Source organism: Rhipicephalus sanguineus, chromosome 1, assembly GCF_013339695.2.
Source record: "Rhipicephalus sanguineus isolate Rsan-2018 chromosome 1, BIME_Rsan_1.4, whole genome shotgun sequence".
In the NCBI taxonomy this organism is placed as follows: Eukaryota; Metazoa; Arthropoda; class Arachnida; order Ixodida; family Ixodidae; genus Rhipicephalus; species Rhipicephalus sanguineus.
Genome location: NC_051176.1, coordinates 255,572,485 through 255,600,296, shown reverse-complemented (window position 1 = coordinate 255,600,296; position 27,812 = coordinate 255,572,485). Strand labels below are relative to the sequence as shown.

The following is a 27,812-nucleotide window of genomic DNA, read 5'->3' as shown; positions in this document are numbered from 1 at the left end:
AATGCATTAGGGACAGTGTGGCTCTTTGGCATTGAGGCATTGCTTTACATCGCGGCGTTTGTCTACCACGTCTGCTGATAACCGCATTGATGTATTTAGAGTGTTATTTCATAAAATGCAATTTTATTGATCCGGAATTCTGTTTATTTGTTAGCGTCGAAAATAATCACCGAGGAGGTTAATCCAGAACACTCAAATGCATGAGCCCTTATTTTTTCCTTAGCGAATGAAGTATGAAGTTCTCCTGAGATGATTTTTTTCCATGAGATTTGCAATTAATCGAAATATTTCTAGCCTTCATAAGAGCCCCATAATAAATATTCAGGGGCTTGAATGTTGATGCAATATGCTTCTGTAGTGTGCTCCAGGATGTAAAATTTGCTGCTCCAGAGTGCTCCCAGATGCAAGATTATCTGCTCCAAAGTGCTCCAAGATGAAACTTTTTGCTGCGCCGAAGTGCTCCAAAACGGAAATTTTGCTGCTCCAAAAACTGCTCCAAATGAGAATTCCTCGGTAGCATCACTGGTAATAGACGAAAAGGCAGGAGTAGGCATTTACTTCCCTTCGCTTGGCTGGTCATTTTCATTAAGACTACCGGACTTCACCCCCATTTTTGAAGCTGAACTCTTGGCAATTATTCTAGCTCTGCGTAAATTAGCTTTGAACGCCCATAGCGCAATAATAATGACAGACTCCATGTCAGTATGCACGTCCCTTACAGCTTCATCAAAATCAACTGCCCTAAAGACGTTCCTGACGCTGATTCCTCCACAGCTGAAGCTCTTAAAGGAGTACTGACATGAATTTAAAAATTTTTCGGGTTGTTGCTCTAAATGAAAGCACGGGTGTCGAGAACCCTAAAAAGAGTGTCGTGGTGCCTGGGGATGCATTGCATATATTTTTAATACCGCTTCTTTCAACCAGCAGTTTCGGTTTCGGTTTCAAGAGGGCGGATTCATAGTGACGTGTCAAGTCGGCCCGTGACGTCACGGGCAGACTGCAACCCACGAAATATGCACCTGCTGTCCTTTGCTGTCAGTCGAACGTGGTTCATGATGAGTGAACTGTCGTCCAGTGCCTCCGACAGCGATTTCTGTGGTTTAGGCTGCATGCAGAACCCAGATTTCGCAAACCAAGTGAGCTGACTTCAAACGTCATAGGGCTCTCCATGCGGTGAAGCTGCCTTGCAGATGCTGGGAGATGAAAACTTTAAAATCAAACTTAAATATTTATACGTGTTTCGCGGATGCGGTGTGGGGAGAGCGTTAACACTACATGCCAAGGAAACCAAAAACGTCCGTTTTGCTGCACTTCAAAATCGTGTCAGTACTCCTTTAAAATTATTATGGGTACCTGGCCCCTCTGGATTAGAATTAAATGAAATGGCTGACTCACTAGCGCGAGCTGCATTGAATGGTCCAATTCTTTCTGTCCTTCCTGTAGTGGCCAGTATAACTGCGATTAGATATAGAAAATTTTCACTTCGTGCAGACGCCATAGAATCAATAACAGCTAGGACAGAATTTAGTCATTCAAAATTTCTGTGAAAGATCCAATGGTGTCCTACTAGACAATTGGAAGTATTAGTAACTAGACTACGATGTCGTGTGCCCCCGTTAAATCTATATTCACACAGGGCTGGTCTGGCGATATTGCCCCTATGTCACTTTTGTTTAGAAAGGGATCAATAGAGCACTACTTTTTATCATGTCGCAGATACAGATTACTCAGAAAAAGACTTCTTGATATCCCATTCGCTAACCTGGGGCTGCACTTCACAATTGACAATGTGCTTACCTTCGGTGCTTCAACTCTGGGCTTCAGCCACAGAAATGCGTTTGATGCCATGTGTAGCTACCTTCACGAAACAAAACGAATACGGCTTTAAATTTCCGCTTGTGTAAGTATTATTATAACAGAAAAAAAAAAGTTTTGATATTATTTTCATTATTATTGTGCTTCTTCTTCTTCTTATTTTTATTCTAATTCCTATTCAGGACAATGATTAAAGTGTCTGATCTGTATGTTTAAAAAACTATTATTGCACTCTTTCATTGATGCGTACATGTTTTTTTTTGTATATTCATTGCTGTTGTTTATTTATTTATTCTTTTTATTGGCATCAGCATTCAATACTCAAAATATGAAAAAAAAATTTTTTTTTTCGTAGGACGACTTCTTGGCCAATCCCCCTGAGTGGGTATGAGCCATGCAGTAGAGGATACTACTACTACTACTATTCTGTACGGACAAAGATAGCAAGGCATTATTGGACCCGAATGCGGCTTCTGGATGGGGAAGAAACGTCTTTTTTAGACGCTCCCTAGACTGATTTGAGTGAAGTTTGTTGAAGTTAAAAGAAAGCTAAACTCTACCGTCTGTTTGAAGCATAATTTTCAATAAGTTGTCGAAAATAGGCAAATGTAGGAAAAAAAAGTACAACGTTAGCTGCTCTAGTTCTGCGCCAAGACCAGATATTGCAATTCTGTAAACTATCTGTTTGATTGTCTAAAGTAGACGAGTATAATGCAGTTAAGACGGAAAGTTGGGCTAGTTGGTATTGAGAGCAATATGACATGGTTACTAGCGTAAAAGGAGACGGGGACGAAAAGATGAAGCACGGGACCCCGCTAGCGTGTTCCCGTGTTTCTTCTTTTCATCCCCGTCTCCTTTTACGCTAGTAACCATATCATATTATTCTGGAGTATAATACATTAGTTTACAGCTTGCGCGAAATTTTCAGTGTGCTTACGTGAGCGATATAAAAAAAACAAGGGCAGAAAAAAAGAAAAACTAGGACAAGCACACAATCCTATAAACTTGTGTCATCCTTATTTTTTCCCATGCTTCTATTTATTCCATATAAGTTATGCACCAACTCACTCAAGAAAACGTCTTGCTTAAGTGGGTGTTCCTGAAGTGCTATTCACGAAGTATAGACTGAAGTGATGTATAACATTTCAAACTGACCATCTTTATACATCATAAACTTTGCAGTAGTATTGTTATTTAGTGCAGAGTTGTAAAGGCAAATAGGATTAAATAAGGTCCAAGCGGAGAGAAAGAGTGAGAGAACACTTTGTTGCTGGGAAGGTAGATAGTTTGGTTGTAAGCAGTACACATTTTTACCAAAAGCTTTACATTTAGCAAAAACATAAATTTGTAAGTTTTCTTTCACCGGATGCTGTTCTTACAAACTCCCCTTCTCATTTATTCATCTTACCTAGGTAAATGTATTTCTAAGCCACACTGGCATGTTTATGTAAATGTAATATGGTAAAATGTGCATGACCGAACTGCGCTGCCTAGTCAAAGAAATTTAGATTTGCCATTTTAGTGGTTTTCGTTAATTTACTCAGAATTTGTAAACAAAGTTTATGCTGTTGTAATATGAAAGGTCGGCATTTAGTGTGGTCAATATTCGTATGATGCACTATTCGTGTCAAATGAAACCCAAACACCGGCAAGCCTTCACAGTGGTATAGTGCGCGCCGTCCAATTATCACCATGGACAGGCGCGCATATGAGCAGTGCGGTCAAAACGGATGCGCGCGCCTGTCAATGGTGATGACAAGATGGTGCGCACTACACCGTGCGAAGGATTGCCGGTGTTCGGGTTTCATTTGACGCCGATAGTACACATGTGAGCAAGAGTGTACGAACCACGGAAATGCATGCCGAAATTGACGTCTGCACTGTTTAGTGGCGAACCGTCTGCTGTAGAGAGCAGTTCTCTGGTAAATGCGTGGCCAGAGCAATGCTCTCGACAGCAGTAAGCTTGCCACTGGATGGTACAGACGCCAATTTCAGCACACGCTCCCATGGTCCATATAATTTTGGTCACACGCGCACATGCAGTGTTAAAAAATCCTGGAACACGTGGTGTTGCTGGAGTCAACATTTCGACAAGTTGTATTCAAGGCAGCAAGAAGACAGGACCACTTATTGAAACGTTAGCTCCTTATACACCCCGTATTGAAGGATTTTTCATCTCTTCAAGCTTCCTTCTTCACCTGAACATGTTGTGTTGTAACACTCATGTCATGTTGCCCCAGTATATTTTATATTGATGTTCATTGGTGGTATCTTACTAACCGAATGTGAGGGTAAGATAGTATAGGATAACTGACAGCAGCCTATGCCAAAGCCATTGTAGTTGCACGTCAGTACGGCTACCATGGTATATAGTGTTGAGTTCTGTAGTGGTACTAGGCGGGATGTTCGTGAGGTTGGCGTGGCTGAAGATTTCACGTCTGTAATGGTCGTGAGTTGGGAGGGCAAGTAGTCCGTTGAATTGAAAAAAAAAAAAAATTACAGTTTCGCTGAAAGGGCGGTACAATGAATGCGATGGGAACAAAGCATCATGTTTTAGAGGTAAGGCTAGCAGCTGTTTTGGATCCGATCTCGCATAACTCTACGAAACTCTGGTGTATGAGAATAGAGCTGCTACTAGGAAAGAAGCGGTTTTTGTGCATTCTGTTGTCTGAACGTGGATTGGTGAAATCACAGCACATACAAGGGTATACAAGCCGTTTGCTGACGTCTGCTGAGACAGTGCGTGCGCTCGCGTCAGTGCCCTTATGGTCAAAGTTCTCAGTTGCTGCTTTAGCGACTCAGCCCCCTCCCCCGGCGTCCCTTCATGCTCTTTTGCCCAATGAAAGATGGGCAGGGCATTTTCTCTCTGCTTGAGGAGCATTTGACGGCAGGCCTCGCATGCGCGGTGATATGTTATTGCATGTGCCCTCTGTGCGACGGAGATGGCTGGCTTGTTTCATCTCTGCTTCAGCTGCGTTCGTCACCAGCTCTCACGAGCTTTTACTCGCGGGTAAAACATATGATGCGCAGAGCGATGTTATTGATTTGGACTTATACGGAACATAATGGTGATGCCGACGGCAGAAACTTGTGGAGAGTGTCCATATAATTGCTATAGCAACTAACAAATATACAAAATTGGTCCGTTGGAAGAATAGAATAATCCGGCACCTTGTTCATTGTTTACTTCTAGATTTCTTTATCTATTTTATTTGTCTATGCATAGTGTAGTTGGTCCAAGACTCCAAGAATATACTATCCAGCAAGTTGTGAATTCGCCCTTTAATGCTGGAGGATGCCGCAGCGTTGAGGTCATGCAATACTTGTGAGACTTTCGGAGGAGAGAAAGATACGGGAATTTCCGATGAATTGATGTATTTTATGATCAGATTCCCCGTTCGCATTAAAGGAAAAGACAAACGGTGGCACGCTGCAATTATTGCCCGGTGGCGTGATCGCTCTTGGGACTTCGGCGGCGGCGAGAGCAAAACAGGTGTTGGTGTGGTAGTGGTGGCGTGACGCGCCAGTGCACAGGTCTAGTTGTAACTTCACAGTTGTCATTGAGGAGCAAGTACAATAATTTTTGAAGCTTGAGATGCCCACTCACTGATTTCCTTCAGTTTCTTCTAGTTGGTTGAAATTGGAACTGCTGCAGCATAACATCGCCGAAGGTGCTTGGAATTTTGAAATGTTATGCTGTGGGATTGATGATGGAGTTATGACAAACTACTGCTGCAGTGTAGAGGCCTGGTTGTATTTTACCTGCATCGAAGCACAGCTATCAGAACTGCATCTGCAGTGACTGGAGTGGAGTTCATTGTTGCTGTACCCTAGGTTTGATGTGCTTTAATATGAGGAGCAGACATTAACCGAAAGTAGATAAACCATGTTTTGCTTTAGTAGTCTGAATGGCCTTTTGGCACCTCTGAATAAAAATTTCATATTTTATAATATCAAATCTCCTTTAAAATTTATTTGCAGATTTGATAGTGCAGATGCTATCTATTCAGAATATTGTTTTGATATATCTCTAAGTAATGAGATCTAATTGTATAATGTACACTGTTATTACTTAGGCTGACTTTTTATGCTGTTGTACAACAGTTTTTATGGTCTGTAGTTCTTTTACTGACTGGGTTGCTATGGAAAATTGCTTTTTTTGGTCTACTTGTGCAGCGTTACTGTTAGGTTTCGTCGAAACTGCAGACGGGACGGCGCGGCACTGTACGTCGTACAAAGCTTCTTTCTCGGCTCCCTCTCTGCGTGGTCTTTGACTGTGCAATTATCAACGGAAGGCAAACTGCAGGGAGCAGCTCGATCCCACGATGGCCAGCATGGGTTGCGGTCAAGCGACCGTTCTCAGAGGTTGGCAGCCCGAATGTGTGGGAAAATGAGGAGGACATCCCCTGCTCTATGCCGTCGCTCGAGGCGACAGTATGCGTGAACCCAACAACGACCGACATGTGCTTTCGCAACAATGCAAGGTCGAATGCGTGGGAGGCAGGGTCACGCAGACGCCTTTTCTTTCCCGGAACCGTTTAACGACTGGCTCCGCGAGTTCAACTCGATGAGTATGGGAAAATGGCATGAATGCACCAGGGCTAAGATACAGGTGTTTCGACCGTGAGAATCCCTGAGAGCGTGGGATAAGGAGAGGGAGAGCCATGATGGGAAAGAGTGCCAAAACGCCTGTCTGCACTGTAAAGACACTGCTGTCGAGATTAGGGACAGCCCAGTAGGGAGTGGCTTAACATGAGGATAAATGGATTGGATAAGGGAATGTCGAGGCGGACCACCAGTGGCCACCTCCCCTTTTCTTTGTTTACCACAAGGTACTTAAGACTGGACGGAATTCGTTTCCCTTCAGTCTAGGCTGTAATCACTTAACTGATCGATCAGTAAGACTCCGTACGATGCAACTTCTGTCTGGGCCGTAACCACTTGGTGGTCGAACAGTGAGACTCGGTTCTTCGTATGTAGTAACAGTGTTCTAGGCTCTAACTTAAGAAAAGTTGAGTAGAAGAGTAAGATGCTGTTGGTGTCTATGTTATCATCAGTGTGCTTCGCCAAGATGTACATATGACTGTAAATATTTCGCTGCAATATACCTTCAAGTTTTTATTACCTCCAACCTGCCTCCTGCTTCATCGACGTCGATCATCTCCTTGACGGGACTTCAATCCACATCAAGGAGAAAACGAACAAGGAAAAACATAACTGTTACCTTCCTCATATTAAGTTGCAATGCTTGTCACTGTCTTATTGCTTTGCTTTAATGAAGAGTTGTAATTTATGTGGAGGCTGGGGCTTGTAATAGATTGGTTACTAAAATAGTAGGGGATTTTAATAGACTCGTTTTAATAGATCAGTTGAAAAGTTTAATATTACAGCTTCATGCTAGCAGTGCTAACAACAAAGTGTTACATGTGATTGAAGGGAGCAAAATAGATCTGACAAAACTGTTGCTGTTCTTTTTGAAAGTTTTTGACAATTTTTGACACTAGCTTCATATTTGTTCATACCTTTCCTATGAGGAAGCGTTTTGCCTGTAGGTTTGACGAAGGAACTGCCAGTTGAAAAATGAAAATCCTTTTTCTTTAAGGAATATGAAGCACCCAAACAGTGCTGACAATTCATTGAATGACGAAGACATTGAGGGTGTCAAGGGCTTAAAACGGATGCGGTTGGGAGAGATGGATCAACCTTACAGCGTAAGGCTAAGTTCTTATTATTGTCATTTGTGAAGGCAAGGTCATTGCTTACTCTTAAGGCAGCATTATTGCTCATTCTTCCCTTTTCCCTTTCCCGTATCCTCTATACCTGTAGTTGCTGTTATTTGCTGCTGTCTCAAAAAGGCCGTCTATAAAACAGAAGAGGATAAAAAAAAAATCAGAAACCTTCTTGGGACACTGAGAAAGTTTGTAATACACTGGCAACAGCACACACTGTCTTGAATACAAAGAGTCACAATTCCTTACAAGAATAAGCATATGGATCATAATGCTCACGTATTTGGAATAGCAGGAATTCCATGCACACAAAGGGTGTTCTTCAGAATGCTCTCATGACTGGAGAGCCCCAGACACAATATGCAGCTGAATATGTGCAGCCTAATGTTTCTGTAGATCCCAAAGTTTGCATTTTGTTTATGGGGAAACACTGCGAAAAAATGAGGCCTAAGGAAGGCCCTCATTTTCTTGCACTTTCTCGTAAATTATGTGCCTACTGGCCCATGCTTGTACATCGTTGAAATTTGCTTCCTTCTTGTATGGTAAAATTTCTTCTTGTGCTCATATAACAACAGTGTGTTTTGTTGGTTTCGTACCTAACAGTGGAACCTGGTTACTTTGTTCAGAAAGGATTGTGACTGAATGCTGACTGGATCACATATAATAAAATATGACAAATGTGACATGCTGATCCTTTAGTATATTTCTTTTTTCTTATTCTACACATGGTGGGAACACCATGCTGTGATGCTATTCTAAAAGATTGATCATAACGTTAACCTTGTGCATGTCTCAGTCACCATAGGAATCTAGATATTGTCTGATCAGTACCATTGACAAATGCACCATGCTGTGATGCTATTCTAAAAGATTGATCATAACGTTAACCTTGTGCATGTCTCAGTCACCATAGGAATCTAGATATTGTCTGATCAGTACCATTGACAAATGTTGCTGATGTTGAGTGGGACATTAAGGTTAATAAATATGTGCCACTAAAATGCACAGTGTCTTGTAGAGAGTTGTAACATATTTTCCCAGCTGCCACAACTGTTGCTCCATTGCATGCATGAAGCAGAAAGAAAATTTAGAATATAGGCATCAAAAGATATTGTTAGGGATAAAAAAAAATATATCAAGGGGTTGCCATTGAAGCTATGTTTCAACCTGCACTTTGATGTCTGCAAATTTGAACGTTCCTCAGATTTGGTTATCCTCAGCTCCATGTGCCTTGTCATTCAACTCTTCTGTCTCAGCTGCTTCAGTCTTAAATGTGAAATGTTCATTGAGGTTGCTTCTGCTTCATGCATTTCTTTGGACAAGCAGGCAACTCATTGACATGGTTTGCTTGAAAAACGAGCAAAACAAGTGGGATATCTCATCAAAAGAATGCCCTTAATATTTTTTCCCACTTCAATAAAGAGTGAACATACTTTATATGTAGACCTATCAGCTTACTTTCAGTATCATACAAAATATTTACGAAGGTGATTTCAAGCAGGGTAAAAGAAAAAGTTGACTATATATATATATACATACAACAAGATGCCTGGTGGTGGGCTAGTTGATAGTTGGTTGGAACGACATACTTTGAGGTTTTGTACTAAGTTACAAGAAAGGGAGAATGGTTTTGTAGCTTTCTTAAAATTGTAATTATTCATGCCTACTTTGTAACCAAACTGACCTTCTGCTATAACTCAGTTGCGTGTTACTCCTAAATTTTGTTGCTTTCATTGCTTTTATTTCATATATCAGTGTTATCATGATCTTTTTCCCTCATTTGTTTGCTGGCCAGGTGATTAGACGTTCACCTGTGAATAATGTTGTGTATTGAAATATAGAAATTATGTTCACCTTCTGGCATTGTTTGTTTTTCTTCTGCAGTAAACATATTCGGTGTTTCTTGATGCTGGAACCCAGATTTAATAGTTGTGTTAAATTTGTTTAGTGAATTTCCTCTCCATGCATTTCTCTGAATAAGATCCACGGGATGTGCTTGTAGCCCTGCATTCTGATCATAGCCTATTTCTTTGTTGCATTGTCATATGGCTTGGTGATTTTTCTTGGAAATCTTTAAGGTGTTTGTTTTGAAATATGTCTCCAGGCTTTGCTTCAGTCCTTCAAGGAAAGCATATTTGCAAGACTTGAAACATTGGAAGGTCGCCTGGATACTTTAACTGACCAATGCCAAACATTGGAAGACAAAATTGAAGTGCTATCAACAGCTGTAAAAGAGCATGTATCGACAGCCTCGTCTGGTCTTGGCAGGTACGTCCGTTTATCCAGGTAAATAAAGCAAATTTTTAATCCTTCATCTTTTAAAGTGTGGAGAGCACACTTGCAGAATTTCGCTAATGCATTTTCTTGCCTTTTCAGCTCGGGAGGTAATACAGTTTATCACCTTTACTGTTCCATGACTGGCATGGAGCTTAATGTTAATTTACTGTAGGTTCTTCTGCTATTGTCTCCTTGGACGAAGAACCAGTAGCAGCTTTTGCTGCGGGATCAAGTGTTACCCTCATAACTCTGAACACTGAAGGTAATTATTTTTTTGTATTGGTGAGATCTGTAACTTGTGTTATTAATCTTCCATGTTATGTGAATAATTTATTTGTTGATACTTGGTGAAAAGCAGCTGTCTTTGAGAAGGTTTCCTACAGAACAAAAGTATCAGTGGTATCAGCATGCAAGCAGCAAGGGGTAATGTTGTAGTCCTATTTAAATATGCGTTGGCTTTGTTGTGCTATAATTATTAACAGTTTACTTTTCTTAGCAGCTAAGTGCTGTAAGATGTTCTTATTCTACAGAGAGCTTAGTTATTTTGTTGTTCGAAAGTGTTATAAAGTCTAAGGGGCATGAAAAATATGAGCGAAGAACACAGGGCGTGACAATCTGAAAGAAACTTTTAGTAGTTGTAAATTCATGTGATATGTGGCATGTTTCAAGAAATATTTGGGCTGTAAATTAGTAGAGTTATATGGTACCTTTCATCTCCAGTACAGTGTATGTATATTGTACATCAATGAAATTGAGTGCTACCAAGCCATCACACAATGAAAATATGCCATGAGATTATGGTGAAAATGAAAGGGATAGACTTTTTCCTTACAGAATCGAATAGGGTGTTAGCTGTTAAAAAAGGCATGCTAATTTTGACTTAGCACAGTAAGTTGCATAAAACTATATGCTGCAACACCATGCTGCTGTACGTTGAGATAGAGGTTGATAGAGAAGAAAAGGAAAGGTAAGGAAGAGGGTAGTACTGGGAGTCATGCCCTGTGATGACAAATTGGGGTAAGTAAGTTTCTTGTCATTAACCATAGTTTGATATTCACTTTAAAATGATTTCATTGTATTTTGTATGCGTTTGCTCACTTCAGAATTCATAGTAAAGAATGTTCACACCTACAAGTATTGCTGTCGTCGTGGCAACGAGTGGAACAGCAGAACAGTGGCTTTGGGCGCTGATGCTCATTGTGTGGTGGTGTGCATAAGTGATTCTGTATGCGTAAGAGCTAGTAATACTCCCAGTGTTTTCAATGCTGTTCTGTAGAGAGGACGGCACATGACATCACAGAAACGTTATTTGATCATGAGTTGGGTGGCAAGTGTGTTGTGCAACCTTCAGTAGCGTTGCAAAAAGCTGAAATCAATTGTTGCCAGTTTTGGTTTCTTAACATGTGGTCATCTATGCTTTCTTTATAGTGTTCTGGGTTTCAATAAAAGCTTAGTTGTTGGTGAGCACTCGCATTGTCACTTTCATCTCACTTGTATCCTTGTTTTTTAGTGCTTTTTTTTGTATGAAGTTACTTATACTTTTTAATTAGTTAAAGAGGGCACCTACACTGTCCATATTAATTTCTAGTGTCGCAAAATACTCATTATATAAGAAAGTAGAACTTGTATAAGATAACATCTAACCGCATACATTAGTAATAAACCTTGTCTCATGGCCACGAAATGTCTTATCAGCTTTATTATCTCTGTAATGCGTACCTGTTGATCTGGCCAGTGATGCAGCTGTATCGTGTCACACTTTGCTCTGCAAGCTTTATTTCTCCTAATTCCTGATACTTGTGTTTTGTGGTTGCCACAGCGGATTACCCACAGGGTTCATGGCTTGGGGATGAGAACAATCCAGAGATGAGAGTGCGCTGCCCCATCAATCCAACCACATTGTTCCACATCAACAACACCTGCACTACACCGGAGAAGATGGCTCTGACCTTGCTTGACCACCTGTTCGACAGAGAGACACAGGCTCGTTCTAATATTTCAGGCTCAGGCAAACACAAAAAGCAACAGTTGGACCCGTTGATGATATATGGAATTCGATGTGAGTTGGTGCTTTTCAACGGTGACACCAATTTTTTATGCGTTGGCATGTTTCTCTGTTCTAATTTCTAATGCTTTTGTTATGTAGGCACTCTTAACTACTGCTGAGCAGACTGACACTATTACTCTATGACAGTTGGCAGTGTAACATGGTAGATGCAACTATCGGTGACATCTCAATGGCAGTTTGCTTCAACTGAAACTGGTGAACCCACTGGAGACACTTCAAATTATAAGGTGGTGGCATCCGTATGTGCCGCAAGTGTGCGAGTGCACCTTCGTTGGAAATAACAAGCACTTAGCACCAAGAAAGCAGTTTGCATGGTTGCAGCTGATGACTGAAATGCTAATAAAACTGAATATAAGCAACTTTGGTATAAAATACTTGAGTATTAGTTATTGTCATAAAAGTGTTATAAGAGCATTTTTAGTTTTTTACAGATGCTTGCAAGTTGCTATCATGTGACCAAATGGCTTAACGCAATTGAGTTTGGCAATTGCTGTGTAACTCCTTGTAAACTGATGTTCAATTAATGTGCATCTTCACTGCTGCTATTCATTCCAGCAGTAGTTAAAAGTGCCTATTTAACAGTGTACTGTGCTCAGAAGCAGGTTTGTACTTACTGTGACATTAGTCTCAGTGAAATAACAAAGGTCTCTTGCTCTGTAATTGTCATGAAGGATGCAGTTTAGGATTTATATTATGAAGTTAATAAGAGCTAACATCTGGACGAGTGGTATGGATACATGGTAGAAATTCAAACAGCACTAAATCAAATGTTGACAAGAGGAAGAAAAAGTAGACACACACAAGTGCTGACTAAGTGCTTGTGTTTTGTGTACCTTTTCTTCGCCTTGTCTGCATTTGATTTTGCACTGCTTGAATTTCCATCTGTTGTGAAGTGGCTCATGCTGACATTTATTATAAACATGTCTTTTAGTTCTCTGGCTTATAATGTAATGATGTACAGTCAGCATACCTAAGTATGAATGCAAACAATCCCAAAGCTGCACCAATGCTTTGTCCCATTTCTAGATTCACCTGCATTTGTAACAGTGGCATAATTTTGACTCTTAGGGCTTCTTCATGCTTAAAAACTGGATACAGAACCCTGAAAAATCACACTTCCACGTAATTATGCATAACAGATGTTGTGATAAGTTATTTTCACCTTTCAACTTATGGGGATGGTATATATTATGTATTTAAGAAACAACTACATGTTAGCCATTATCGTTTCATTCCTTGCAATGATTAATACAGAGTACAGTAAAACCTCGGTAATTTGTACTCGGTTAATTGGGAATCCCGGATAATTTGTATTATTCGCGCGGTCCCAAATTTTTACATGTAAATTTAACCGGATAATTGGTGCGGCCAGTCTGCGACTTCCCGGTTAATTGGCACACTTGGCCGCGACTTCCAAGATATGCAAAGGGTGTTGCGAATCTCGGAGGCTGTAACTAAAACATGCATTTTTTTTTTGATGTACGGATCTCGAAGGCCATGTTTTTTTTAACCGGAAATACGTCGTAGACGCCATGTTTTAGCAATTGCCAGGCGGCGATGCGTGCGGTTGCGATCATGATCATCATCATCTCAACAGCGATGTTAGCCACTCTAGCGAAGTGAATGTTTTGTGGAGTCTTTGTGCCATTTGGATGTCGGCTGGCGAGCATTGTGCGATTCGGTGCGACTGCTCCATTTGTCTCCTGTCTCCGCTTGAGTGTCTTCCCTGTGAATTAGTTGATTGAGGTGTGCTTGGAAGGAAGATGCCGAAGTACAAGAGCTTGTCCCTGCACGAAAAGGTGTGCTTAATTGAAGAGGCCAGCAAGTCGACGGCGTCGAAAACGGCTCTCGCCGAAAAGCACCACGTGCCTCTGTCAGCGCTGTGCAACATCATCAAGAATAAGGAGAAAATTCTCGATGCTTACAGCAAGACGCACTCGTCAAAGCGTACACGAGTACGCCCGCCTACGTACGCCGACGTTGAAGCAGCTCTGATCGACTGGCTGCAGAAAGCCAACGCAGCACACCTTCCTGTGAATGGGACCATATTGCGTGAGAAGGCCAACCAGCTGGCGCTGCAACTTGGACATTCTGAGTTTAAATGCAGCAATGGATGGTTTTGCCGATTTAAGGAGCGCAACAACCTGACATTCGTGACTGTTTGTGGCGAGAGTGGCAGCGCGGATCAGTCTGTTGTCGACGGCTGGAAGCAGCACACCTTGGCTCCACTACTCGCCAAGTACGAAGCAGCAGATGTTTACAACCTTGATGAAGCTGCTCTGTTCTACAAAATGTTGCCTACGAAGACGTTCGCTTTGAAGGAGGCAGACATTAAGGGGCGGAAACAGAACAAAGATAGAATCACTGTTTTGTTTGGTGCAAGCATGTGCGGTGAGCACAAGCTGCCACTGCTTGTTATTGGGAAGACAGAAAAGCCTCGTTGTTTCAAAAATGCACGACTGCCATCCAAGGATGACCTGATCTATAAAAACAACAAGAAAGCTTGGATGACGGCTGCACTCTTTGAAGAATACGTGCAGCACCTTGACCGCAAGTTTGCGGCCGCAGGGCGCAGCGTTTTGTTCGTCGTCGATAATTGCCCAGCTCACGGCGACATTCAGAACCTGCAGGCAATCAGGCTGGTCTTTCTACCCCCGAACACGACGTCGCTATCGCAGCCGATGGACCAGGGCGTCATACACCATACCAGGAAAATATATCGCTACAATCTGTTGAAGCGAATGCTCCTTTGCTATGACAACGGAAAGGAGTATAACATTGACCTCCTCGGTGGTATTTGCCTCATTGTTCACGCATGGAGGCAGGTGGAGGCCACCGTTATTCGACGGTGTTTTGAGCACGCCGGTTTTGTGAAAGAAGAGGCAACCTCCGCTGAGTTTGCTGTCACCGCTGTCACTTGCCCGTTTGATGAAGAAGGGGAGACTCTCTGCGCTCGATATGAGGCTTTGCACGCGGACGAGGAGTGCACTCCAATCGGATTCTCCGAGTACGCAAATGTCGAGTGCACAGTGCAGACGTGTTACGCCGACATCGACAGCGAGATAGCTGCGAGATCGACCGATTCGGCCTCTAATGTTGACAGCGATGACGAGCCCTCCCGAGCACCCCCTTTGGCGGATGTCATCGATGCCTTGAGTGTTGTGCGCAGCTTCGTCGAGTGCAACAGCGGCGAGGCTGAGATGCTGCGCCTCATTGACAGGCTGGAAAATATGACTTTCAGTGCTGGGAACTACCGAACGCGTCAGTCACGCATGGAGGAATTTTTCTCCAAGTAGGCTGACTTGCCACAATAAAGGTGTGACTTCCGTACATCACGTTTTCTGGCTGATTTCTTTGATTTCGCGTTGTTTCGGATAATTGGGAATCCCGCTTAATTGGGATATTTTTCTCGGGCCCGAGGCCTTCGAATTAACGAGGTTTTACTGTATTACTTTATCTTATTGCACCAGAGGTAATCCACGAGGCGCCTCCTTTTGGAGCTGTGCCAGTGGTAAAGTTGCCAGTGTGATGAAATGTAAGGCAGCACAGGTTATGCCATGGGCACTCTTTGTCTGCCTCAGTTTTCCTTTCAGAAAGCCTTTGAACATGAAATATTTGTTTATTCGGCTTTTACACAAGTGGCTTAAATGAAATTTCTTTGATCAGCCAGGTGAATAGCATGGGCTCGATCTGTTTTAGCCAGCTAAGATCAGTAATTTAAAAATTGATGTAACTTTTGTTATTTATGCTCATATACAAGACAGGATGAAACAAAAGAACACAGACCAATGCGCTGACAAGCAACCCAGTGTTTATTCTTTCAGGCAGCATATATACTCAACCACTTCTGCAAAACAACAAACAACAAAAGGATGAAACGAGCATGTGCAGAACCAATACTGTAGTCAATCTGATAAGAATGAAATCTCCTTCGGAAGGAGTGAAAAAATTAAAGGGAGCCTTACACGTGCCTTACCACGTTTGTGAATATGGAAGGCTTCATATATTAGACGTGGACGCTCATCATGTTATACTTGTATTCAAATGCTGCATGACGAAGGCTACATGATCAATCAAATGCTAAACCTCACAACAGCTGATCTCGAAGTAGGATTGGTATGAGTGGTGCGCAAGCCGTCTATGAAGACTCGCACCATGTGTATGGTGTAGGCGTGGTATATGAAAGCTACGGACGAGATCATAGGGGCTCGTTACCAGATTGCCAGTGCATTGCAGGCTAAGATAACTTGTTCGTTAATATATAATTGCAGATTTGGTAAGCACCAACGTGCTGTAATCCTGACTACACTGTACTTTGCACGTACTACTATGTTTCTTTAGCTGAGGCATTCATGGTTGAGCCATCTTGCTGGTGTAAACAACGTATGCCGTTCCCTCTTTGAGAATAAGCACAAATATTTACCATTTGAAAATCTTGCTAGGCTGGCTATATTCACGCGGTCTTGATGCTCTCTTAGAAAGGCAAGTTGACCAAGTTAGGGATTAGCGTCGTGCTTGGCCTGCTCGTGTTTTATATGGCATCGGTTTGCTGAGTTACAAAACAATGAGAAAGCACTCTGTGCCCCTTAAGGTAAGAGAGGCTCCTCGGTGTAAATGTTCTGAGGCAGCTGTGACATCTTCATGGGGGAGTAATCTGCAGCAGTTTATATTATAGGCGCGGCGAGACATGCCGACATGTCATTGGGCTGCTTCTCAGCATTGCTGACCTGGGGTCTACTGGACGCAACAAACAGCCTTTTGTGCAAGATATCCACAGAGCCCTCTCTTTCAGATGCGTTTTTGCTGATGGGACTCTGAAGAAACTCATGTTTCCTTTTCCAAATTAAGAAAAAGAAACTATAAGAAAAAGTTCAGTTGCCAGGAGTCGAACTCATGACCTCCAGGTCCGCGACGATGGCTGGCGGGCGTTTAGCCCGCTGAGATACCGCCAAACGCGTAACGGGGGCTACATGAACGCGCCTTTTATCTTTCACAGTGCTCTTGGATGGATAGATGGATGCTTTGAGCGTCCCTTTTATAACTGGGCGGTGACATATGTGGCACCAGGCTCGAAAAAAATAAGAGGCGCCATTGCTACGACCGTCCCATTCGGCGCGTTTCCAAGAGAAGTGTAATTTCGTCAATGCTTGTAACACACCAGGAGGTGGTGGCTTTAGCTCAAGTCTCGCTCATAGCATCCATCCATGTCGAAAAATAGCTCTCCGACACTCGCCTGGCTGTCGCACCGTGTTCCCCGCTCGCCCTGTGAGAATTAACGGCCGAGCTAGAGGGAAGACACGACGTGCGTAGCGTTTCTCTCCGCGTTTCACGGCGCTTTGAATGAGTGCATATCGGGTATCAGTGTTTGTAATGTGCTTTTTGATGCCATCTTCATGTGGGATTCACCATATTCGGTTTACACGTATGGTATGTTCAGAACTTCAGCTACCGCAAGGGTTAAATCATGATCATGGGCATTTGGCGTCGGTACGGAGATGTGCCACTAGGTGTCAACGTGAGTGCGTCCACATCAAGTGGTGCTATATCTGTCAAACAAGAGTAGACAGTGTACAAGCTCTCATATATCGCTACGCAATAAGGACTACTTCTTTGACGACACATTTCATTTTCGTGTTATACCGATTCCTATAACAGAGGGATCAGCCATCTTTTTTTTATTCACTCTGTGGTGTGCTTGTTGTAAACACAAAATGATGGCTAAACTGAAGGGAGCAGTGTGTTTAAAGTTGGATACATTTGCTGAGGATGACTATTGTGCCACTGCATTCTGTAGTGAAAGGTTTATTTTTAAAAATGTCATTTCAGGCCATCTAACACATTTGTTCGACGTGACCAATGCTGACTGGGACAGAATCAAACTGAATATAGACTCAAAATGCCGCACTGCATTTCGGCGTAAGAAAAGGGGCCTGCCTTTGAATCCAAAGGTGAGTATCTCTGTGATTAGGGAAGTGGATGATGGCAATGCAGTTGAAGCTGGTCATTTCAGCACCACTTCGGTGTGTTGCACAGTGGGACCACTATCTAAAATGTACCCGTAAACTTAGGCAGCATGCCAAAATATGAAAACTGAAGGAGGCTGCTAGTAGTCAACATACAAATATTATAGTGCAACATTACACTGCAGAGAAGCATACACTCTTTGCTGTGCCTTTCTCTCAGTGGCTCCTGTCGTTCCCCTCTTCTTCCTGGTCCTCCCTTATTCTGTTAGTCATCTTTTCCAGATTTTCCTCCAACTTTTACAGGTCAGAGTCAAGAAAATGGCCAGCATAGCTTTGTCAGTCTGTAGTGATATGCTTATGGTGAAGCACACTGTAATTGCTTGTGTTGTTCAATATAATAATTGGCGTTTTATGTCCCAAAACCACAATATGATTATGAGAGATGCCATAGTGGAGGACTAAGGTAATTTCGACCACCTGGGGTTCTTTAACGGGCACCTAAATCTAAGCACGCAGGCCTTTCTGCATTTCACCTCCATCGAAATGTGGCCGCTGCTGCCGGGATTCAATCTCATGACCTTCGGTCAGCAGTCGAGCACCATAACCACTAGACCACCATGGCGGGTTTGCTTGTGTTGTTCATCATACTATATTCAAGTATGCATAGCACTGATATATTGTGGATGAAGGAATTATCAACATTATTAAAAAATATTTCAGCTGAATAGAAAAAGCAGCCAGGCTTTCTTTTCTTGTGTGTATGGGCAAAATTGGTGAAAAAAATCCATGCTGCATGTCGCACGCCTTACTTGTCGCACCAAAGCGCCATGGTCAAACAGGTATCATGATACCAATGTGCATGAAAAATCGAAACCTCTTTTACTAAAAGTTTTTCATGCATGTATGTGACACCGATGATGTGGAAGGCCAGGTATAGCATGGTTGCTGTCAACTGTGGGCTGGTTCTAGGCAGCGTTGTTATAAATGAGTATGTGAACACTGATGGCTACATATAGCAGTGAGAGCCATAGATTGTTGACCATGCTCAGTGGTGTAAATCCAGTTAAATCGCAAGGGGGGACACACATCTCACTATAGTGGCCATTTTGTTATATTTATTTATTTATATAAATATTAAAATCATGCTTTGAAATAAAATTAAAAAACATGGCTGATCCCTCTGTCATAGGAATTGGTATAACACGAAAGTGAAACGTGTCTTCACAGATGTAGTTGAGCGTTTGTTGCGCATTCTTTCGCCCCAAGGACGATGGAATGAATGCTACAGCAACAAATTGTAACGTCACGCGAAGAACGGCAAGCCGCTCGAAACTTGCAATGCGCTGCTCAAGCAGAAAGGATGCACGGAACGAACATACACAGGATGAGAGCGAACTAACTGTCACATTTGTAACTTATTTCTGCATGAGCACCGCGCTCCTTTTGCAAAAGCGGCCGCTGCAGTGAGCCAAGTGACCTTCGTGCTCTCAACGCGAGATGTACAAACCACCGCGATCACGAGATAAGCGCATGCACAAGCGAGCACGCCCTGTAGGCGTGGGCGCTCGTCGCAATGGTGACGACCTTTCAAGCGCGCTCTTCTACGCTCTTCGAGCCCTTCGCGCCATCTCGCTAGTGATAACGAAAACACGCTGTAACACAGATATCTGAGTACAGCCACCGGCAAATGGTGTATATAAATAGCTCGCCGTTAGCATTGAAGAACGTGCCATCCGTGGCCAAATCGTTTCGCGCTGCGGGTCGAGGGGTCGTAAGTTCGATTCCCGGTGACAAAACTTTTTCTTCTGGTTTTTTTCTTTGCCCACTGTTAGTCTTTATATTTTACAACGTCATATCCGTGACGGAAGTACATCAATGGAGCCGTGGTGGACCCCGGCATAGAACACTTTCGTGTAAAAAAAACGAGAATGGTTTCCCAGCTCATGTAAGTGTATTGTTCTATTGAGTCTTTTCTAAAAGCGGTCAAGTGGCAGTTGCGATTTCAATAGTCTCATGTAGATGAAGGGTATTGAACACAGGCCTACACACACTACAGAGTAAATAGGCATTAACAAAAAAAGTTCATTGAACTATACTTAACTCTCAAGCAATTCAAATATATGTCGTTTGAAAGATAAATCTCAAGGGGAGACAATGCAAGGGGTGTCCCCCCCAGCCTGAACACAAGGGGGTTCAGGATCCCCCCCCCCCCCCCCCCGTGGTTTACGCGCCAGTGACCTTGCTAATTAACCTTAAACACTTATGAGCATTGTTCATGAAGGTTGTACTGTCAGTGCCACAGTTACGTAACAGAGGTACATAATAGGTATTACAATAAGTGCAAGCCTTTTCTTGAAGTATAAAAGTTTCATTCAGAATAGTAGTATTTTGAATAGTAGTAGAGTATTTTGAATGGTATGTGTAGAGAAAAAATAAACTCCCAACTAAGTTTTGATGCTTACTGTTTGTTCCATTGCAAGAGTAGTTTTACCGTATTTAGGCGATTGTAGGTCGACCTATTTTGTCTAAATTTGAAATTTGAAATACGAAGTTGGGGGGTCGACTTACAATCGAAACCGAAACTAGTTTGTTAGGTCGATTTACAACCAAAACCGAAACAAACGAGAAATCAGGCGCGTTGTGGCATGGTTACGACATTATGTTTACGTTTTGGCTCCACCTGTAACATATACCGTGTTTTCTCGTGTGTAACCCGCACCCTCAGCAACGGTTCGCAGAAAATTTTCTAAAAATGATTTTTGCGTATTGCCGCGAAGCTAGCTTTCCTGCATGGCTTTGAAGCTCCGCCGTGAAGCCACCTTTGCACACCGGGATTCGAATTTTTCTTCAGCGACATCGTAAATAAATTTCCTTTATGAAATGCGCTCGCGCTTTTTTTTCTTTTTTTTTGCCGTGCGATTTTAAGGGGGGCCGACCTACATTCGAGACGACTTACAATCTTGTAAATACGGTAAGTTTATGAACACCCCCCATGTTATGTAACACGGATTATATCTGTATACTTGATGAGCAGGTTGAGTAACCACAACTAATCATGGTTGAAGTGTAAATTGCAAGCCTCATACAGTGTAGTTCCTTGGTACATGCAAAGGACAGGGACCAGACTCTGATGTGCATGTCTTGTTTTGCAGAATTATTTGTGTGTCTTTATTGCAGAATTACATATTTCATAATGGTAATGAGTGAGCATGCCTATTAATTTTAATCTGAGGTTTCTTGTGAGTATTTGTAGGCAAAGCTATTTGAAATGTGCTGCTTTTCAGGTTAAAACTGTCCTATTGTTCAGTTTTGGTGTTTCTTGGAACTTATGGTTTCCCAGTTCTCGTAAATCCTTCTGTTCTTTAAAAAGAAAAACTCACAGCCAAGAATTTATAAACTATGTTATATGTTGTTTATTATTTTCATAGCATACCATAACCTTTGTGGAAAAATTGTGGGACAGCACCAATCCAGTTTACTGCGGTTTTACTTGTCTGTGGACACCACTATTGCATGTAAATGTGATTTTAAATAGTGATCTGTAGCTGCAGCATTGGTTGCTTTTCCAGGTACCTGGTTCAACTGCAACAGGTTCATCTAGTTTCCAGAAATCTGGGGCGTCCCAAAATGAGCCAGAGGTGTCAGAGGATAGCATGAACAGCATCGAGCTAGTTCCGCAAGCCTCGGAGTTTTGCACTTTCTCTCTGCAAACGATTGAGGATGGAAACAATGAGGAAGCTGAGCTAGCAGCTGCTGCTGCAGTGTCTGAAGGGCAGGTATGCTGGTCATTATGTTATACTACTGCCCAACCTGTGCTCTTTTGGCTTATAGCATGGCTTATAACATCTTCTGATAAAAAAAAAAAAGGAAATCAAGATCAGCAACACTGACAGCTCGGTACCTTTCCTATGAGGTGTACTTTTTCGAAGTAATTGTCTGTATAATGCTCTTATTCTCAATTTTTTTCTTTAGTCTAGAGCAGGGGTCGGCACCCTTTTGAGGCGGATTCAGTGAATTGACAATAATGATGTACAAAACTGGAATAGAAATCATGTTTATTTTCAGCACACGTGTCACAAGGTTGCAATTTGAAAACATAGGATGCGACTTTTGGTGCTGAAGATTCTTAGCCAACTCACAAATATCTACATCAAGGTTGTTCACCAATAGATGTAGAAAGTCGTGGAGGTGTTCATCGATTATTTGGGAGGTGTTCATCGGTTACATAGGGGGGAAAGTGTTTCTGACGTGCCGGGAGCCGCATAGTACTGCCCCACAGGCCGCAAGTTGCCGACCCCCTGGTCTGGAGAAATGCACAGGTGTGGCACAGCTGTGCCAATTCCTCGAAAGGACTGCATTTACGACTTCCTGCGCCAAGTTGCGCCAAAGCCGTCATATTCCCTGAAATTGCACCATGCTGCTCCAAAACACAGTTTTAGCAGAAACCCACAGCAATATAAATAACTATGGTTCTGCTTCATCTGCCATTTCGGATGGAACTGAAGCCAGCAAAAGTAGGCCTAATATCTGACTATGCCGCGCTCACTTTTATGGTGGTAATATAGTCCTGCATTCTCGGCTTGCCAGGCAGCCATTATTTCCATGCAGATACATTGCATCTGTGATGTTAGGAGCATCAAGAATTTGCCCGGACAAGTGGATTGCCATGGCTATGGACGGTGTGCCATCTCCGCAAGACACCATCGTCTCCTTCTTAACCTTACTCTCTCAAGTTCAGACACCACCTGTGCTGAGCATTTTTTGCGACATCAGGTTTTTTGCGAGCTCTCTCAAGGTCACGGCTAAGGGCAGCACTAATAGGGAGCGCACAAGGCTAGATCATGTCACGTGATTGTTGCGCTGGCGAAACTTGCTGTGTCGTTTGGACACCTCTTTAGGTGGGCCACTCTGAGGCCAGATTCACTAGCTATGCTCATCACACACTCTTCAGAAAGAGCAGCGTGCGCTGCAGGAACAAGCAGTTGAGACACATGTTTCAACGAAGATGATAAACATACGTTGTAGTAAACAGCCACAGTTGCTGAATGATATACGAAAAATAATGTCCACTGAATGGTTGAAAAAACTCCTGAGTGAGTGTTGATAATTTAGTGTCTGGAGGGAACCATGCACGTTAATCCACCTACCGCAGGTCACATTTTGGCCAGATGCATAATGTAATCACCCCTTTCCTTTTTCCAAGGCGCCGTTAGTCTAGTGAAATTCCCGCCTCTATTTTTCTGCACCCACTGTGGCTGCATCGAGTCCAAGTGCAGCTGCTCGTGAGGCCATGATCACCTTTTAATTACTGTGACCATACCAGCACCGCCAGGCTGCTAGGAGCTTCTCGGAGGCATCAATTAGATGTGAAGCATCTTATAGTGGAGTTCAATCCGGTGGTGGTGGTGGTGGTGTGCGGCGTGACCACCCTTACTGCGCATGCGCATACCTTTTCCACTTCCCCTCTCCACTCCCGCTCTCCCTTTTCCCTCTCCACATCACATCTCCCCTTCCCTTCCCCCCTCATTTCTCTTTCCCATCCCCATCTCCACTCCTCTCCCCTCCCATATTTCCTCCTCTCCCCGTTCCCCTCTCCCCTTTCCCCCTCTCCCCTCCCCTCTGCATTCCCCCTCTCCACTTCCCCTCTACCCTTTCCCCCTCACCACTCCACCTCTGAAACGCGGGCTCTACATGCCGAAACACTGCTTCGCATCGCCTCATAGTCCCCTTTAGCGGGAGATGGTGTGATTTTTAGCTACTTTACCATTTGAATAGCTTTGACATGGAAATTTATTCGCCCTAACTATCATAAAATAGTTTCCTAATGGTGCTTTGTTCCTGTGCTATTCCAAAACTAAAAGGGATCGCTTCATTTTTAATTTTTATTATTTTTTTTACTAACTGCTCCCAAACATAAGTTCCCTGCTCGATTAAGTGCTTCAAAAACTAACTGAGCTGTTTTGTCCCTGAATACAGACAATTTCGTTTCTTCAACTGCAATAAAGCACTAGAGAGGCAGCAAGATTGAATATGGCATGTCAAACCACAGACCGCACATATAGGTACACATTAAAGGATCCCAAGGTTGCAGAATCAATCTAGCATCTCCTACTGCAACAAGCCACATAATCATGTGGTTTTGGCACTTCATACCCCAGAATTTAAACTTGAATGAAAAATGTGATTATAGAACATGCCATGCGTGGAAGTGGACAAGATCATTCTATACACAGAGCCTGAATTATTAAAAGGACCTTTTTGTATTTTTGCAGTAGTCAATTGAATGCTTAGTTTAGTAATCAATTCAGTAGTTGAAACCACAATTACTGTGGACAAATACTACACTTTCCTATTATACGTTCAGTGCCGAATGCCTAACTGATTCACAGCATTTGTTTTCCTTTTGAATCTAACCAGAGAATTCGAACTTGTTCAGAATGGTTCCATTGCTTTGCTCGGCATTGTTCAGCTTCGTGTTCAGAATGGCTGCATTCGTTTCAGTCAGTTCAGGTTCAGTTCAAGTTGCAAAAGATAAGCTTGACTGTCTGTTAAAATTCACTTCTCATACTGATTTAAAAAGCCCATTGTACTGCCTCACATGGCCATCAGCTATGTTCTTGCACAGCATGGTGTAGATCGCAGAGCTCTTTCTGTAAGTGCTCTTCAACTTTCAGTGTATACCCAGATTCTGTTACATTATAGGATCAGACAGCACATAGTGTCGCAACTTCTGCAACTCTTATAACTGCTAGAACTTCCTCACAAATACTGAAATGACCAAAACAGACATCCTTGTCCTCATGTCATATAAAATGCACCGGGCCTTCCTTGGAGTGCTGCAATGAGCAAGTTAGATGCCCTTGTACTACACAACACATATGAAGAACTTCAGGTGGCCATGCTGATTGGCCCAAAGAGATCGTCTCCATCAAACACAAACAGGTCAGACACTCCTCACGAGAGTAGGATAGCCACTCCGACCACAGTACTTGGACCGAGGATCTCCAACAACGAAGAAACACATCATCACTTCAACAGTCCTGAGAAACATAAAACCTCAAATACCATGAAATTTGCTGTAGGGCTGTACACAAAAAAATACACCAAGAGCATGGCCAAGTTGAACTGAAGTATATTAGAGAGATTAGTTTTCTGTAACCTTCTTAACATTTGTGGATACGGGGTTTGCCAGTACCGTTGATGGGAGTAGCAGAGCTGGTGCAACATTGTGGGGGGCTTTGTCCAACTACAATGCATTTGAAAAATTTTTCAGTTGTGTTAGTGTTCTCATCGAAAGAAAATGATGAAATTACATCAGTTAATGATTATCTTACTGTCAATGCAGTTAAGTGAAATATGTACGTCACTGGACTGCTGTTAGCTATGTGTGCCTCTGGTTATGCTTGCATCATCAAATAGCTGCTGCCAGTGTTGTTGCTCCTGTATGATTCTCCACTAAACCGTATTCTGCAAATGGTGAGAAAGAGGGAATTTACAAATTTGTTTCGTCCGTTTCTGTGGTAGCAGGAGCTAAGGTGCTCAACTACCGAGCCGATGGTCGTGAGTTTGATCCCGGCTGTGGTGATCGCATTTCGATGGAGGCGCATTGCTAGAGGTCTGTGTACTGAGTGTCAGTGCACATTAAAAAACACCAGATGGTCAAAATTTCTGCAGCCCTCTACTATGGCATGCTCATAATCATACTGTGGTTTTGGCACGTAAAACTCAAGTATTATTGTAATTTTGTGTCAGAATTGGCCAAAAATCGCATGCTCTCTTCTTCGCAATGTCATCAACTGTGCAGCAAGCAGGCCTTACATGTATTGGCTGATTTTATGATTGAAAGAACATTCTCACCAATAGTATTGTAGCTCATATTCAGTTAAATGAAGTATAAATATGTATGATATCAAAATTGCAGACAAAATGTGTTATATTTGCTCTTCTGGTGACAGTTGTCTGCATAGTGGTTTTGTCTTCTACATTTTTGTGAGGGGCAACCAGCAAACTAGATGTATGCTCTTTCAAACACTACGTGCCCGAAGTCAGTCTTTGTCTGCGTATGCATGGTCCATACTGATGCATATTGTTGCTTCCCAAAACCATTGTATGCTTGCCAGTGCATGCCAGCTCTTTTACATGCCTCGTGAACTAGGTATCTCAACAGACATCACCTAATCTTCACTGATTGAGAGCACTTCAAAATGCACAATCCGGACTGGCTGCTATCCGTCAGTGAAGCTGGTGCAGAACAAAGCCAGTCCACAGCAGGTGCTTGCATAGCTTGGCCATACACCAGTGTGAACACACACTCAAATAAGACAGTTGTACTTTGCTTTTTTCTGTGGATCATGTAGCTACCGTGGCCGCCATGGTGTGCTTACACATGCTGGCATCGCAGACACCTGCATTGGAAGTATTGGTCAAACTAGTTCAGAGAAAAGAGAAGAAAAGAAAATGCTCTAGGTCATGATGTATAGTGGCAGTGTACTGGACACATGCCATCCCCCTATGTAGCTCCCAGTGTGCTTGTGTGACAAGAAAAGAGAAAGCGCTTGCCTTGTGCTCTAACTTTGCCTATACTTGAGGATTAAAAAAAGTTTTGTGGCAGGAGATTTCTCTGGCAAAATAGGCTAATCATTCGTAATGGTACTAGGTGCAAAACAGTAGCCAAGGGACAAAAGAACGAAGACAAACCCTTGTCTAGTGTTTGTGTGCTCAGTATGATTATGAATGATTTGTTCCATCTAGTCCAACTCGCAACTCTCTTGAGTTATAGACTAATCATAAGGCATTCTGTGATAACTTATCAAAATGTTGCTGGGCCCGTTAATTTTTTATTCATTTAGTGTATAGCACCATGTTCTTTGTTGTTGTATAAGCAGAATTTTTAGATATTGTTAGCATAGCTTGTTTGTGTGGTTTATGTGCTGGTACATAGCATTACCATCTTAAGTGCCAATGTGATTGATCAGAGCATTTCTGCTGACTGAGTTAACCCGTGGCACTGATGCAGTTATATTATAAGAAGCACAGATGATGTGATGATCAGTGGCTGTGGGTTGTAAATTTTGTGTTATTCTACATTTTGTTAACATATGTTAATCATTTGGTAGTATTTTAACTTTTGTTTTTCCTTTTGCAGAGGTATTCTGCACACAGCATGGTGACTTCCAAGTTGTTCATGCCACTGCTGAGCAACTTGCCCCAGATCCAGCAAACACACCAGATTCAGATTTTAAATGGAAACCATATTCTGGCAACAGCTGTAGATGGCTCATCTGATGATAAATCCAACTGTTACTATAATTCCTTAAAGCAGCTCTAAACATTGCATGGAAAGCTATAAACATGTTATTTATTAATGCTATGGTATTATCTTTAACTGGCACTGAGTAAAAAGAACATTTTTTTCTTTCGTGATAGCTATTCCATGATTATGACAGGCCATTTTGTTGTGCCATCTTTTAGTTGATTGGCCTCTCATTGCAAAAATGCCTTGCTGATCGGAGAAAAAAAATTCACCGACCGATTACGGTTACTGCCTAATGCGAATTCTGGCATAGCTTTGGTTTGGGGCAACGCCAACTGTGTTTGAAGCTTTGACTTTCGCATCGTAGCAATGTAACATTCGTTACATATTGCCGCAGGAACTGCCAGCGCTCGAGTGCTAAGCATTCGCTCTCTTTCGTCCTTGTTCGCTCTATCGGTTACGCCGACACCAACGGCGGCACTGCTCATCGGGTGTCTAAGAGCTGCGCTCAAAAATGCCAGGCCTGCGCAGAACGCACAGTGCAGTCTTATCGAAAGCTGGAAGAGCTGCCTTTCTAGAGCCCGTTCTAAACTCTCATATACAAGTACACATGTAAGGTATCCACTACACCATAAATCATAATTTTGTGAAGTAGGACTGCACCCGCTACGCTATTATTCGTTTTCCTGTGGATAAGCAAGGTACCC

General features: G+C 42.5%; 1 protein-coding gene across 1 annotated transcript; it reads left to right on the top strand.

Moving 5' to 3' along the window:
* The first annotated feature begins 2,220 nt into the window (after positions 1–2,220).
* On the top strand, positions 2,221–27,192 carry LOC119378260 (protein BANP-like). Its single transcript, XM_049411431.1, is given in 10 exon segments — positions 2,221–2,337; positions 7,418–7,526; positions 9,649–9,830; positions 9,921–9,928; positions 9,994–10,083; positions 11,641–11,880; positions 17,716–17,837; positions 21,422–21,628; positions 27,000–27,059; positions 27,061–27,192. Coding segments are annotated over 9 exon segments (1,134 nt in total). The 5' UTR covers positions 2,221–2,337; positions 7,418–7,421; the 3' UTR covers positions 27,181–27,192.
* Positions 27,193–27,812: the final 620 nt, after the last annotated feature.